General features: G+C 37.9%; 1 protein-coding gene across 1 annotated transcript; it reads right to left on the bottom strand.

Moving 5' to 3' along the window:
- Nucleotides 1-96: 96 nt before the first annotated feature.
- On the bottom strand, nucleotides 97-14,229 carry LOC131665744 (probable ATP-dependent RNA helicase DHX35). The gene is made up of 11 exons (XM_058937833.1): nucleotides 14,012-14,229; nucleotides 13,509-13,723; nucleotides 5,906-6,085; nucleotides 5,317-5,457; nucleotides 2,106-2,445; nucleotides 1,870-2,016; nucleotides 1,656-1,797; nucleotides 1,297-1,583; nucleotides 693-998; nucleotides 463-616; nucleotides 97-368 (listed from the first exon to the last, which is right to left on the bottom strand). Exons 1-11 carry the CDS (start codon nucleotides 14,040-14,042, stop codon nucleotides 242-244), a joined length of 2,070 nt encoding a protein of 689 aa, XP_058793816.1. The 5' UTR covers nucleotides 14,043-14,229; the 3' UTR covers nucleotides 97-241.
- Nucleotides 14,230-16,312: the final 2,083 nt, after the last annotated feature.

The following is a 16,312-nucleotide window of genomic DNA, read 5'->3' as shown; positions in this document are numbered from 1 at the left end:
AAAACACGTAGAAGCGTGCGTATTAACTTGTATGGGCATATGTCAAATTTGTTAAAGCTCTCGACTTTCGATATTATAAGTCTGTTTTAAGTAAAAACACATAAAAACACTTCATTATAACTTGGCTTTCTAAAAATCGGATGCCCGATAAAAGATGTTAAGATTTTTTTCAATGATGCGAGTAGAAAAATAATTTATTATTATATTCCAATATAATACAGAGAAATGAACGTTGAAACGTTCACGTTGGATCAATAGCTGTCCTCTGGTAAAAGTGCGGTGCTAATTCTGTCAACCATTCGGCTTTTATCACAGTCAACTCTCTCATATAAAACTTATTGGTCTGTAAAATTTCGCTGAATAGTACCCTGAAAAATAAATTTATTTAGTCGTTACATATTTGTAAGGTTCTCGTTTTGTTAGTGACTTTTCATTTATTTATCTGGTCTTTTATCAATTTACCATTGAGGCTGCTCCAAAGTATAAAGACAACTGTTTGGATGAATGTACAAATCCCGATTCCCTCTAACAGTTTTGTAAACGCCACTGTAGTGCAAGTAAGCAGCATGAGAAAAAAGTCCAGCCGTAATACACTTGAGAATAATCTCGGTATTACCTACGAAAAGACAACCCATGTCACTATTACATTAGCGAAAAGAAGTTAATTAACTCTACTCCAAATAAATACCAACCATTACATGACACAATAGGAATATTTAGCTTTTTAATTAATTTGCGCATTTGTGTGCGAATTTCCGTTGCTCTCTTCAGTGCCTTATTACTGAGAAAATACTTTTGGCACCAGCTATTTACTTTGTTCTTTTCGTAAGCCGTGTAGACATTGAGGTAAGTTAGTAAATCGCCTTCCTCTACTTCGAACATTCGATGTGCCACGCGAGCTTTTATTGATGCTTGTCCACCTCCTGGACGTATAAATACATTTTGCACTTGAAGCATTGACAGAATCGTTGTTATTTCATCGGAGCAACCCATTTCACCTATAAAAAAGTTTACATTATTAAACTAAAATTTGAAAGTTTTAAATAATTCTACTTTCTAAAAGGCTCCAAAATACAATCTCTTTTGAATCAACAATCCAACCTAATTATTCTTATCAGTTATACTTTCCCTCTCAGCTGTACAATTAGCTGGATAAATTTTCCAGTCATTTTATATACAATAGCTTCGCATATCATAAAATTCCAATCATAAATTAAGTTATAATAAAACCACATTTGCAAAAAAAAAATAATAAAAAAAACGCTTCATTCATTAAATAAAAAGAAGCACGCGTACCAGAAGCAATGAGACATTTGGCAAACACAGGTTCGAGTGGTATTTCTGCCATGATAAGTCCAAGAGGATTCGTAAGTTCACCATTGTCATCGATCGCGTCTAATGCGTAAAGTAATTCAAGAGCTGAAAGTAAGCTCTTGCTTGGTGGTGCCGATGGGAAATTGAATCTCAATACATTATCGATGCCCAGTGCTTTCAATTGAAGAACAGCTGGCGCAAGATCCGAACGCTGCATCTCTGGCGGTGTTGTGTCAATTAGCTCATTGTACGCTTCTTGAGTGTACAATCTGAAACGTAAAAATTTTGTGGGTTAGTTTTCTTATTATTGGCTATAACAGACTATTGATGTGCTGGCTCACCTATAAGCTTTACCCGATCTTACTCGACCACCTCTTCCAATTCTCTGGTCAGCAGAAGCTTTCGATACCGGTGCTACAATCAAACTATTCGTTTGTGTTTCCACGTCAAACCACGGCAGCTTAACGAAACCGCAATCGATAACTGCAACAATCAACGAATAACCATAAACCGTGGTTCGCTCTACCAAAAAAGAGCGAATCAATGATATCTTACCATAAACGATGTTAGGTATAGTAATCGATGTCTCAGCAATATTAGTAGCAATGACGACTTTTCTTGTACCATTTGGTGCACGATGAAATACCTTGAGCTGCTCGTTATTCGGCAGTGAGCCATACATGGGCAGAGCTAAGAGTTTCGCTGTTGAAGAAGGCAAAACATTGTATGAGTTAACCTCGTGGGCGTTGTTACATATTGGGGAACAAATATGTTAAAAGTAACATCCTTACGTTGCCCTTCCTTGACGATCTTGGCATGCTCGGAAAGTAGTTGAACAGCACGATCGACCTCTTCCATACCAGTCAGAAAGGCAAGGATGTCGCCTTGATCCTCGGATTCGTTGATCTTCAAAGCAGTGTCGACCAAAGCTTTAACGTAGTCGGCTACTGGTTCGACTACGTAATATATGTTAATTGGATACAAGCGACCTTCAACACTTAAAATCGTTGCTGTATCTTTGTCATCTTGTTGCTGTTTCTTGCTACGCCGTGTGTTGCTGTTAAAAAAGTCACGAAGCTCTTCGGCATCTACTGTCGCTGATGAGACGATTACACGGAGACTTGGACGTTTCTATGAGATTTAATCAACAAATAAACATATATTTTGTATAATTTTAAGAATTATTATTAGAATCTGAATGTGAAAGAAACAAAAAATGAAAATAATTGTACGTTTCAAGGGATACGTAATCAGTAAGTAATGCACGTTAGAGTGACAACGAAGAACTACATTCATCATGAAATATTAGAAGTCATGGTCAAGTTTATGTAATTTAATTTACTGAGTAATGTATGCAAGTTTCCTTAATGATTGTTTCAGAAAGTAAAAGCAATCGATATGTGTTGAGAAAAGAAAGATGCTGACTTTAAAAAAATGCAATATCTATAACAAGAAGGAAACACAAGACCAAGTTTATCAATAAACTATTATCTGTAAAGTGAGCGTATTTTTGATAATGGTATTAATAAATGCATATTACTTTTCTTCTTTGTTATTGTTCTGCAAAAAATTTTGTTGTCTTCAACAACAAAGTATGGAAATAATATCTCTATGCTATTTTTACCATATTCGAATACTTTCATACTTGGATGTTGTAGGTACAAATGTAACTCGTGAAATTAATTTTCTTGAAGAACTTATTAAGACAAAGTTTTCTCTTTGGTACAATTATTACTGTTATGAATTATTATAATTATTATATAATAAATGCAAAGGGGAATTTTGAATCTCGACTATAATTGGCACTAAACGAAAATTGATTGTGCTTAATAATTCATGTTAATATGAAATAAAAGCTTCTTAAGAACTAAAATTTTTGCACTTGTTGCGCAGGGTCGTGTTACATCGATTTCAATGAATAATCTAAATAATCGTTCGTTCCGCAATGGAGATAATTGTGGAGACGGGAATAAAGAAATTAAGGGATATCGAGTTATAATATATTTCTTGTTTCAAGAACATGAAGAGAGATAGGTTGCGTTACTTATCGAAATGATAACCATTGGCTAATACTCGCGATGTATGAATTAATTAAACACGTCGCATGGTTTTCCCTTGCTCGAGCAGTAACACAAAAAAAATTATAGTTATGCGGGTTGAACGTAACACGTGGCGCGTTTGACTCTTGTATTCTTTCTTGAGTAGCTCTACGCATCGCACGCTATAAGATACCTTTAGTTTCCGTGATTCTTGTATGTGGTACAAATTTTGAGGGAGGCGACTTTATCTGACGGTATGGCCGAAAACTTACTCGAAGCTTTGGCACGAGGGTTACGATTGAACGTTCATCGGACTGTTATCTGCCATCGAAAACGCTAGATGCCACATCACTTCCGTATCTCAATATTCATATTGCTAAGAAAGGAGTCATGTTATCAGGATGTATGAGGAATTTCGTGATGCAACGTACTGATATTGGTTTATCGTGTCGGGTATACATAACACGTCATATAATTAACGCGCTTATAACGTGCTAATGTATCCTAGTAAATTTGTCAAAAGTACCTTTAAATATCTGTCGAAATAGTACAAAAAATAGCACTTGTCGATTATGGAATTAATTTTCATAATACTTTTAACATTGACTAAATTTATAATGAATGAAAAGTATTTGTAAACAATTATTACAAGACTTTTTAATAATTTTAATCTATCGAGTAGTTACTACACTAAATCTTGCATATATTTAACAACAGTATTATCAGTCTAATGCATATTTCGGCACATTTATTGCGATTTGCAATGTGATATGCTATAAATACTTTATCTAACCTAAATCTCGTCTCGTGTGACAATCAATTAAATAAAGTAAACAGTTCATATCTGAATATTAGTAATAAAATTAGTTCTACATTTTTTTTCGTTTCTTTCTTATTTTTAATGTTATGAAACCAAAACGAAAAGGAATGTCAGTTACAGTGGCAAAAATAATTCAGTCGAAATTCAAAGTTTTGTAGCTCCATTTAATATGATCATAGAAGAACCTGCGGGGGCTTATTTTAATATGTAAAGCAATACCTTTCATATCCCGACAGCTTTTTTTAATGAAGATTGAATTTTTTAAGTTAAAAACTTAAATTAATTTTTCTTTTTAATTGTTTGATGCGAAAAATTGGTTATAATTTTTGAACAACTAGACTGATTTTAAAAAAATCGAACGGAAAAATTGCGTATTTGTATCCTCTTTCAAATGAGTGCAACAGGATCTATTTTTTTACGACTCGATAAAAAGTTATAACGGTTTTTGTAAAAAATTATTTTTTTTTTTTCGTCTTGGATTATCTCGAAATCTATTCACTGTAGAAAAGAACTCTAAAGAGACAAAAATTTTTTTTATTGTAATATTGTGTGACGGGAGTAGGCAACGATGTTTTGTCGTGCGTCGCTCGCTTCCCTTCCTCTGCTCTCGGCTGGCCTAGCAATCGACGTTGGGCGCATTCTAGAGTACGCCTAATGCGGTTTGTTTTCTTTCAGCGGCCAATAATGATCAGCGAGCCGAGAGTAGGCCCAGCGAGGGTAACAAGAAGACTAAAGGAGAGAGAGCGGAGAGAGAGAGAGAGAGAGAGAGAGAGAGAGAGAGAGAGAGAGAGAGAGAGAGAGAGAGAGAGAGAGAGAGAGAGAGAGAGAAGGGACAAGTGCCGATATTGGGCAATTTTCTTTCACCGATCTATCAATCGTGTGCAACTAAAAACCAAATTACATGCTTGTTTTAGCTATCTAACTCAATGAAATTCACTCTGACTTCACGTACAATAATCAGTATCTAAATGTATATATTGCTATTAACATACTTTTGCCACACTGCATAAAATCAACCTTGAGCCCGATTGATACTCAATAGAATTGAAAAATTATAAATTGTTTTTCAAAAATTAGAAATGTATGCTTTGTAAAATGGACAAGTTGAAATCGGCGAGAAAAAAATTGCAGTCGTTTCATTACCCTAAGAATCTTCTTGAGCAAGCCCATAATAATGTCAGTGAGCATCGTTCGTTCATGAACTTCGTCCAACATGATGACGCTATAGCGTGTCAACAGAGGATCGGCCATCATCTCTCGAAGCAGAATGCCTTCCGTCAGATACTGAAATAATACGATAATCATCAACAGTTAGAAAAGAATCTTTGCCTCTGTTAATGTCGAGAGAACTCGACAAATTCAGTGTTTTTCGCGTCATTGTCATAACGGTTTTGCATCGTTCGTTGCAATACACCGAAACGAAATGACATCACGATGTTTGGAGCGTTGTTGTAAACTAATCACGTTATTGCCAATGTGATAAGCTTGTGCTGATAATCATCAAATACGATTAGTAAAATCAAAAAAGCGCAAAAACTGCATTGTAAGCAAGCGTCGCGATCGACTAACTATTTATTGGCCAATCAAGCGAATGGATATCCTTTAAGGTTCATAAAATAGCTTATTTTCTAGAATCGCATGAATAATCGTTATCGTCTTTTAGAAATACCAAGATTTTTTTCAATTGTTTTTGAGTAATCTTAAAAACCATTTGAAGACTGTTGTGGCATACCTTGATTTTGGTAGAGTCGTCGGTGCAGTCGTCGAAGCGAATAGCGTAGCCGACATCGGCACCAAGTACGCAGTTGCGTTCGTCGGCAACGCGGTTAGCTAAAGATGTTGCAGCTACCCTTCGTGGCTCCGTTACTGCCACGGTTTTCCCATCCAGTGTCCATCCAGCTTCCACTAAATACTAAAAGTCAACCAAGCACATTTATATTCATCGCTCAAGTTCTGCTTTGTTCAAAGCATTGTTTCAATCAGTGAGCGTTCGCTGCTAATCTTGAACGTGCCTCAACAAGCTTCATTTACAAAAGCGAGCGAATCGTTAAACAATGATATGCCGTCGACAAAGTAGACTTTACTAAATTCAATTAGAAAGAAAAAAAATTAATTTACCAAGAGCCGTCAACGATTGAGCCTCTTCAATGAATATTTTATAGGGCAACCTGTGAAGCAACTCGGCTGCGAATCTTTCCGCCGATCGATACGCGACGACAAGCCAGTGAATTTTCAGTTCAGCAGGATCGAGAAAACAGAGCGTGACGATATACCTCGTTCTACCCTGACAGTTGTACTCCGGTGGGCAACGAGAAAACACCTTAGCTATGAACGACGCTTCTTGAAATCGGAATATTTTAAGAAAAATATCTTGGTTTCTCACAAATATTGTTTCTAACAGAGGTACGCGGCCGATTTAAAATATCTGTCGCGGTATTGGTTTTTTCAGTTTTTTCGCGCGGCATTAGATAGTCGGCACAATAAAATGCGGAATAAAGCGATTAGCGCGTCCTTGGCTCGTCGTTACTGTCGGCTAATACAGGTGGACGTAAGCGTATTAGTCCGAGATTGTTACGCGCGACGCTCGTGCGAGCTACTCCGTAGTCTCTGACCGGGCAGTTACCATTGCAAATCGACAATCCTTTCGTTGGCACGCGTCGCGATAATTGTCGCCAAGTAGAAGCAGCTCGCCGAGCAAATTTTCCACCGGTGCGGCTGACGTACTTTACTCTTATCTTTATCGCTTTTAGTTAGGCGCGTGCTACCAAGCTTGTTGCTAGCGAACGCCAACTTTTCTAACGCGTCGCAAACGATAAGCCTGAGGCGAAAACAATGGGAAAACTTGGGCGTTCACGACGGCGCAGCGAGTTAGAGGCGAGGTCACCGCGCTTGGTTTTCGGCTGGCGAACGAGAGAACCGAGGCAAGCAATCGAGACCAGTATTGCGCTTGCAAGATCGAAGTCGGAAGCACACGCGAGCCCGGAGTACGCGATTCGAGACAAAGTCACGGCATTGCACGAGTTGCTCGGGCAATTGGCCAATCATCGTAATCGACGTTGATTGCATTAGGATAGGCTCGTGGCGTTGAATCCGAGCGAGGGCCTGCCTCGAGCGGAGCGTTGACGAAAGGGCGCCTCGGTCAGCAAGCCAGTCGAACGTCCGTCGAGCCAGGTGAGCGACGAGCGCGGACTTTTCTCTCGAACAAAGAACAAGATGGAAGGCGCGCGTGGGAAAGGCACTTGAGCCGCTTGCACGCTTACAATAGGTTCGCCGTTGGCCAATTTCAAATGTCCACCAATCGGATCGAGGATACTTCACGCGTGGCTTCTCCTCGTTATGCCGCGGCCAACTGTTGCCGGCGGGAGTTTTCGGAATGCGACGATATATTATTACAGATCGATCACAGTCTGATGAATATGTAAGCCCACGTCAAGCGCGTTCGCGTTGAAAACGCTCGAGAACAATCGAGAGTGGCAACGAGAGCTCCACGAAATTCGCGTCTTCGAACAAGCAAGCGCGAGTACTTCATTGGAAGCTGACGTATAGCAGTTTGAAAAAGAACGAGTGTCCTCGGCGTCGCGCAGTCCGGAATAAACTAGCGCGCGCGTATACATGTTTCCCTTTGCGCATAATGCTTTCGTCGTCCATTCGCCATCGAGGCACGATTAACCTCCCTTTCGCGACAATTCATTTCTTCTCTTTAGCATTTGCAGCGCGATGCTATTTCGAAAATACAGTTGAACGGAAGTTTGATTTGTCATCTGTGTTTGATATCCGTCAACGATTACGCGTGACTATATTCATGAGTGCAAAACAAAATTAGCCGCGACAATAGTCTAAACTTAGATGTAGCCGAAACGAAAGGGGCACCGCCGCGGGATCTCGAGTCGATATAAAAGAAAAGCTCGCCGAGAGAGAATTGGTTAGTAAATTTTGCCGTTATACGCACGAGAGAGAGAGAGAGAGAGAGAGAGAGAGAGAGAGAGAGAGAGAGAGAGAGAGAGAGGAGAAGAGAGAGAGAGAGAGGAGAGAGAGAGAGAGAGAGAGAGAGAGAGAGAGAGAGAGAGAGAGAGAGAGAGAGAGAGAGAGAGAGAGAGAGAGAGAGAGAGAGAGAGAGAGAGAGAGAGAGAGAGATGAGAGAGAGAGAGAAGAGAGAGAGAGAGAGACAAACGTACGTCTGTGTGTAAAGTACCTTTGATTGAGTCGATTGAGTCGGTGGCAACAACTTTCGCACGTGGTCTTTTGGTGAAACTTGCTTTATTATTTGCAACCGAAATGAACAATGGAGCCTTCGGAGCGTTGCAACTGAGTCTCAGCAGGGGAATTCAAAGCGAATAGCTGGACGTTTCGCTAGTTGAAAATACCGTAATATGTAAAAGGCAACTGTTATTGTTTTTGCCAGACGAATTGCAAACCGCCAACGAAAAAATCAAAGAAATGCAAAACGCTTACGCAACCTCCACGGCTCGGGATTTGATCATATTTTATTTTTTAGATCGGATACGCTTCATAAATAAGGTATCCCCGCAATGACTGATTGATTAATTCTAATGTCGAGACGTGCGAGTTCATTCTATACCAGTAATCTTTTGTTTTATCGGAATCTGGCGCGTAGAACTTGGAATAACTATTCGTTGAAATTCGTTTCGGACGGTCATTAATATTCATTATACAATGACCTTTGCGTAGTTTTCCGCAGCTTTTGTACGAGGATAAATATACTTGTTTCTTCTTCTTATTTGTCTTACCAATCTGTGGGTCGGCAAATGAAATTTCAGGACGAAGACTGCAGCTTCACGTTTAAAGGAGATATTTGACACTGATTAGGTCTTCAGGGATGACAGCTAATTGTATCCTGCGGATGGCAATGTGGTATAATTGCACTGACTGCTTTTTTTCCCTATTTTGAAGGACGAAATTTTGAAAAACGTTCTTTATAACGTCACTGCTGTAGTGGAAAAAATATCTACAGTGAAAAATAAATTAAAACTACTTTCAAGTTTGAAGATCATTCAAAAATATTATTAATCTGATTGCTAAATAATCACATAACAGCTGATGGCGGGACTTTCATCGGATAATCCGCGCTTCTTTTAGTTTCGTTACTAGTCCATTACTTTTACCACTCTGTTGTTTTTATTCAATTCAGTCAACGACCGAGAAAGAAGCTTGTAGATATTTACTGTACATATAGTTACGCATACCAAGCGAGCACGCGAGGCTCCTTTTTCTCGCGAGCGTTAAAAAAAAAGAACTGCGCTTGTTCGCGTCACTGACTCGTTTTATCGCGAACGCTCTACTTTGTTTCATATACCTTTTTGCGAAAATTACGTCGAGTAAATAAGCACACGTAGCATTCGTCTTAAAAATAGAAAATTTCCTCGTACCGGTCGCTAGAAAGAAAAAAAAAGCGACTATACTCGGACGCATCTAAAAATAGTGAATGACAGTTTTCAAGGCACATTGACAAAACGCACTGATTTACGAAAATTGCTTTGTCTTGTCTTTTTTTATTTCTTCGATAATCATAAAAAAAATACTTGTTACAGAAGAATATATATCGCACATGTTCTCTCTTTCGAAAATACATTCTGTAATAATATATATTTACAGATCATAACAAAACTCTGAAGGCTACATGTAGATCAGCGACACACACACTCGCGTATGCAAACGACAGCACTTTTTATTGATGACAATTGCACGAGGAAAAAATATATGGCCGTGCTTAGCTTTTTCCTTGGACACCCACGCGTACATTGATCATAAAATCTTTAAGGTCTAACGCGAGTGCGTTTATCTACGTCTGCGTATGCATTCTCCTAATGCAGCATTAGGGTGCCCCTCCAATACAGACGTAAATCGCACGCAGTAAGCGTAAAACCAATAAATTCTGAGTGCTGCCAACTTAGAAATTCAAAATGAATTGAAAAGACATAATTTCTATTGTACGGAGCCTCATAAAATTGTAAATGTAAACACGAAGCCGATTGACGAATTGTCATGACAAAATGGTTATATGGGATTATATGGGATGTCTCTTATGTTACAACAATTCGTCCATCTTATATTCATACAACATATCCCATATCCATACAACAATTCGTCAATCGGCTTCATGTTTACATTTACAATTTTTTAAGGCTACGTATAATAGGAATTATGTCTTTTCAATTCATTTTGAATTTCGAAGTTGGCAGCACACGAAATTTCTTTGTTTTATTCTTGCTTTGTGCGATTTACGTCTGTATTGGAGAGACACCCTTAGCATGGCGTGACGTGTCGCACAGGTGTGGGCGGATAAAGTTTATCGGATGATAAACGCGCTTTTTTTCTCTTTCGCGCACCAATATTCGTTAATTATCCGTTCATTGCAGTTTCTGACTTTTTCATATTGAAAGCACAATTTAGGCCTCTCTTACAACAACTAGCTTGACACTGTTACGTTAATGGAAGAAAAGTTAGCACGTTGAAAAATACAATTGATCACAATATCTCGTCTCGTTCGGAAACACGTCAGATTTAAAAGTATCAGCAGCCTGGCACCGGCCAAATCTCGCATCGGCGTTTCCAGCCACATCGCGCGCAATCACATTGAATAAAATAACTATTTTTGTTCCGAAAGGTTAGATACACTTAACTCGCAGGCAAACAACGTATAATTTAAAGTCGAACGAGCATGACACTCGCGCTAATTTCAATCGTCAAACAAGCTTATTTTCACATTTCTTCTTCGTTTCATTATCTGTCGCTAAGCGTTAATCGCTAATCGCTGATTGCGCATCTCGAATCATACTACGCTTTAATAAAGTTTGTATATGAGAAGAATGACGCAACGAAAACATTTTTCGCAAGTCACAAATTAATACAGAAGATCTTTCAAACAACAGACACAATAAATTATAATAATAAAACACGAACAAAGCGAGAAAGTGTCTCGTCGCTGGTCTTCTTCGCGTTTCTCATAAGCCACCGATAACGTTGCTAGAGTTGAAGTTTGGCGCACTCTCAGTCCTGGTGACAAAGCCGTTAGATCCTTTGAGAACGAAGGCATAAGACTCGAGGAAGTGAAACTCGGTGAGGTAAACGACGATGAGTGGCATAACGTAACCGAACCATCTGATCAATCTCATGTACTCCCAGAGTCGATCGATGAAAATCGCCACAAGAAGGTAATCTATCGCCGTGTGAAAATTGATCAATCGCCAGGTACTAGTGACAACCCAGAAGAAACCAGAGCGCATAACTTGGCTCTGCCTGGTGTACAGCTCTTGTTTGCTAATGGTGATAGTTGGTTCGTCGCTTTCCAGCAAATCTTGATAGAGCGCGATGTAGCGATTCCAACCGATCGAGACAATCAAGAGGTGCCCAGAGACGAACAAGATGTTCCTGAGCAGAGCCCGGAATCTGAGTCGCTTGTACACGATCCCGGCGTCGCCGATGTCCTGGCTCTCTACGCACGGATATACCTTGCGCAGCTTTTCGTAGCCGCGCCTCGGCGGATTTTTCTTGAGCAAGAAGAAAACGCCGACCATCAAAGCAACGCAGCCCAGAAAGTCACACAAGCCATCGATCAAGTAACCCGTCGAGCCCACGTCCGATCTCTCCCCAGTGATGTGTTTCCGCCTCCTTGACACATGACCATCCATGTCGTCCAGCCATGTACGCAACTCGAACAAAAATGCGCCGAGACGACGTTCAGACAGCGAGGAACTGGATACACAGTGAGCCGACACGATCGCGACCAGCACGTGAAAGCCACTGATCATGTTCGGCGTGACCCAGATCCACCTGGTACTTATGCCCAGCAGTCTGTCGACCAACGCAGCCAGCGGAGATAGAATGTACAGATTGGGATAGTCGAGCATCAGAGCTTTGACTGTGACTACGCAAAACGGGTCTACGTCGCAAGGCACTTTACTCGAGTAGCTCGGCTCTGTCGTGATGGGACGTATCGCGTAGTCCTGCATGCGGCGATAAAGGATGTAGTCCATTAAGAGCAGGTAGGCGGCGAAGCTGCCGAGGAGGCCAAGTAAAATCTTGAATCTCATGTTGCCGTGGCTGTGAGCTCGAATATTATCACGATTCAAGATACTGCTTGTCAAAAAACATTGGCAATGCGCCCGCGCCGCGATTTTACTTAATGCGAAAGCACCGTGGCGTCCAAGTATCGCGCAACTAACACGTTCAGCTCTGCCGTCCTACTACCAGACTACTACTGACTGCTGTAGTGCTGCGGCAGTAGTTGAGTCTTCCTCCTCTCTCGCGGCTCTCGCTGCAGTTCTCTCCACGCTCCTCTCTCCACTGAACCTGAGTCGACCTCGTACTATAGTACCGTTAACGCAGCTGCCATCCAATCACGTTTTTCTACTTTTCTAATTAACGGCTTCGATGCAGAGACATGTAACGACGATAGAAGCGACATAGCTGCTTTCCTTTATTAGCGCAATTTTACACCTTCATCAAACCTACCTTTTAACGCTTGTTCTTTTGTGATTGTCACAATTGTTGCATTTCGTTACACTGTATTAAATTTCACGTATTCTGCGCTATTTTCTTTGGTTGGAGTGCTATTGGATTTATTGAAACCTAGATACATCCGTATGAGGGCGCGCTGACTGCTCTTTCTCTTCTCCCTCTATCTCTCTCTCACTCTCTCTCTTTCTTTCTCTCTCTTTCTCTCACGTTTTACTTTAAAATGGCGATTGACGATCAACCCTTGGCCAGTTCGCGCAATTATTCGAATTCAAAAATACTCTCCGTTTTTTAATACGAATGTACTATGAATGTTTGATTTTCATTGTACATCAAGTTCAAAATTTGCACAAAATAATTTAAAAAATAATAATCGCCATAGTTGATTGTTAAAAATTTATTACTGTATTTGAAGACAGCAAAATAAATAGCTCTAAGATACTTATTTCAATGCTTTAGATTTGTTTGTCCAAACTAAAAATTTTTCTTATACATTTTACAAATTGCTACTATTCTTTTTCAATCCATACTGTGATTGATACTATTAAATATTCATTGAAGCTCAAAACAATTATAAATACATTTAATTTAAAATATGTTTAGCCTGCTTTAAAAATTTTAGATTATTCAATAGAAAGTGTAGTAATTTACGAAGCATAACTCACTATTGAGAAGATAAATTTTTTTACTAGATATGGTAAGAGTAGTACTTATTTATAATGTAATAGATTATAGTTAGATTTATAAAGAAGAAACAATACCATGAACTATTGAAAATGTTTTGAGTCAATAATAAATTTTGAAACATGTTTTATTTTAGAATTTCTAAATATTTAATGACCAAATAAAATTCTACATACTTGAGGAATTTGTGTGCTTTTTCCACATCCTGTTTCTCCAACAAGAACGAGTGTTTGGTACTTTTCTAACAAGTAGATTATATGATTCCTTAGTTTAAAAATAGGCAGCCTCTTTCGTTGAAGATCAAGAGCCAAGGAGAGATTGGGATTGTAAACAAACTGTGTAGAAACATGAGCATCAATATCAGCTCTATCTTCTTGCCAACTGTTTTCACCTGTAAATTATATAATTATTTATGAAGTGATATATAAACTGTGGCCAGTAATACATTACTTATGTAATTGTAATAATATAACTGTTATGAAGTTTGTAAACACTAAACTACTAAAACAATGGTACAATTTCTTATATATTGTTAAAAGCTATCATAAAAAAAAGAACTCGTTCGTTGATATCAACTAAAGTCCAGTAAAATCTGTATTATTACGTTTGTCCTACGTTTTCATTAATAAAACATTAATTACAATAACCTCTCCAATAATAGCGGTATCAAATCACTTACCTGGTGCCAAAAATTTCGGCTTTGCGTTCATCTTCACTTACTGACTTACACGATTCAATTATATAACTTGTCACTTCATTTTATTTATTCAATAACTTACACTGTATTTTCAAGTTTTATAAACAAATTTTATTTTATTGTTTACATCAGCAATCATAACCAAACAGTACACTAAAATAGACGTTAGCGATTGGTAACATTGCAACTGAATGACTTGCCTGTTGAGTGATGACTGTTGTCTTGACAGTCTTTACGCTAATGAGTGACGCACTGCAGGGTTTCTGATCGAAAAATCTCTCCCAGGGTCCCTAAAAATTATTTCACTATTTTCTATTCAGTCCAAGTTCCCAGTTCCGTAGCTATCGTTATCTGTCTGCTCTATTGAGTACGAGGCTTTCATAACAATACTTATGGAACTGGGAACTTGGACTGAACCATAGAAAATAGTGAAATCATTTTTAGGGAGAGATTTTTCGATCGGAAACCCTGCTGTGCTGATGATTGTCTTTATCAGTTTTATTGGTGCTACTGGAAAGTTTTTTTCGTGGTAATTTTCAAACGGTATCATCGTGTATTGTCGAACATAATTAATTAAAATTTTTATTTGATAAAACTATTAGATCGACCTTGTTTTAATAGAATTATTGATAATATAAAAAGTTATTGTTTTAAAAGCTTTTCAACGTGTATTATTCTTTTTAATAGTGTTCTTATGTCTAAAATAAATTTCTAATAATAGTTTGTTTAAGTTTGTCACCCGTAAAATCCATTAAAATATTTTTTTTAATATCATTTTTCAGAAAAAATTAGCGACCGGATAAAATTACTTGTTCGACAAGGTACTTTCATTTGTCACTTTTGTGTAATGACAACGGAAAAACATCAAGAATTTTTCAATACGAGAACTTGAAATTTTTAGGCCTCGGTCCCATAGCTACGTATGAATGCGGACGGATACGGACGCGAATCGTAACTCTAGTAACATCACTAAAAATATCTAGTTCGATTATTTAGTACCAACACTACCAGTAGTGAGCAAAAGTAATTGTTGTTTAAAACTGTAGCGCCAAACGTACCACATTTAATGTTCAAATGTCAGGTCTACAATTTATTTTTCAAATTCTCATGAATATTGCTTATTGATGAGTATGTTAATGTAAAAAAAGCTTTTGGGATGATTAATACATATCATTTATATATTTTTTCTTCTTCTTCTCATATATTCAAGTACTTCCATAAAATTAAGGCCTAATTCCACTAATTGTAGTTGAAAGTTTATCAATTCTCTATCATTTGCCATCTTATAGACTGCAATAATGTAAAGGTTAGATAAGCGTTCATTAAATGTGGTACGTTCGGCGCTACAGTTTTAAACAACAGTTACTTTTGCTTACTACCGGTAGTATTGGTACTAAATAATCGAACTAGATATTTTTAGTGATGTTACTAGAGTTGCGATTCACGTCCGTATCCGTCCGCATCCGTACGTATCTATGGGACCGGGGCCTAACGCGTGTAATGTTCGCAAGCGATGTCCAAGTGATCGTTAGTATATTTGGCACATTCCAGACTATGACAATCAACTTTTCAGGGGTAGGTTTCAGATTTTCTTGAAACTTGGTCTACGTATTGTTTATATGGTAGTGTATTTAAGTATGGATTATTAGATAATTATTGAAGCGAATTTTTTTTAAATTACGCATAAAAGAATGTACTTTGAAAATATTGAGTGAACAAAACTTTAATATCAATTTTTCCAAAAGTTATTAACATTTTTTTTAAACAATTATCCATATCTCAAAAAGTGTTATTTTTATTTTAAAAATTATTTTTTTATTGAATTCCTTAACATTCCGTTTTAAAATTCATCGAGCGATCATTAGATGCGATACAGTGAACGATAATAGTGGACGCTGGGGGCCTATTCTGAAAAAAAATTTTGTGGTAAATCAGTTTGTCACTTCAGTTTACCACAGAATTAATCACTTTAGATGTGATAAATGCTTATGACATGTGCTAAAATTTTTTTTCAGAATAGGCCCCCTGATAGGTCTTACGACGCTTGTCGGCCGCTTATCGGCGCTGCTATCAAACTTACCGACTTACCGACTTTTCGTCAAAAATTTTCAATTGTTTATAATTCTTGATAAAATTATTATAATGATTTAATAATCCATACTTGAATACAGTACATATAAACAATATGTAGACCAAGTTTCAAGAAAATCCGAAATTGTCAAGGAATTCAATAAAAAAATATTTTTTATCATAAAAATAACACTTTTTGAGATATGGGTAATT

This window comes from Phymastichus coffea, unplaced genomic scaffold, assembly GCF_024137745.1.
Source record: "Phymastichus coffea isolate CEN01 unplaced genomic scaffold, Cenicafe_Pcof_1.1 PCOF00054, whole genome shotgun sequence".
NCBI classification, from domain to species: domain Eukaryota; kingdom Metazoa; phylum Arthropoda; class Insecta; order Hymenoptera; family Eulophidae; genus Phymastichus; species Phymastichus coffea.
The sequence above is the reverse complement of the archived record's forward strand: the minus strand, read 5'-3'. Positions and strand labels throughout refer to the sequence as shown.

Bases quoted from the DNA above. Each gene is read 5' to 3' on its own strand.
- LOC131665744 (XM_058937833.1), bottom strand. From the start codon at position 14,042: ATGAACGCAAAGCCGAAATTTTTGGCACCAG. The intron at 2,446-5,316 runs GTAATGAAACGA...TAAATCTCATAG, and splicing joins TGCTCAAGAAGATTCTTAGG to AAACGTCCAAGTCTCCGTGT. The intron at 999-1,296 runs GTACGCGTGCTT...ACTTTTTTATAG, and splicing joins CAAATGTCTCATTGCTTCTG to GTGAAATGGGTTGCTCCGAT.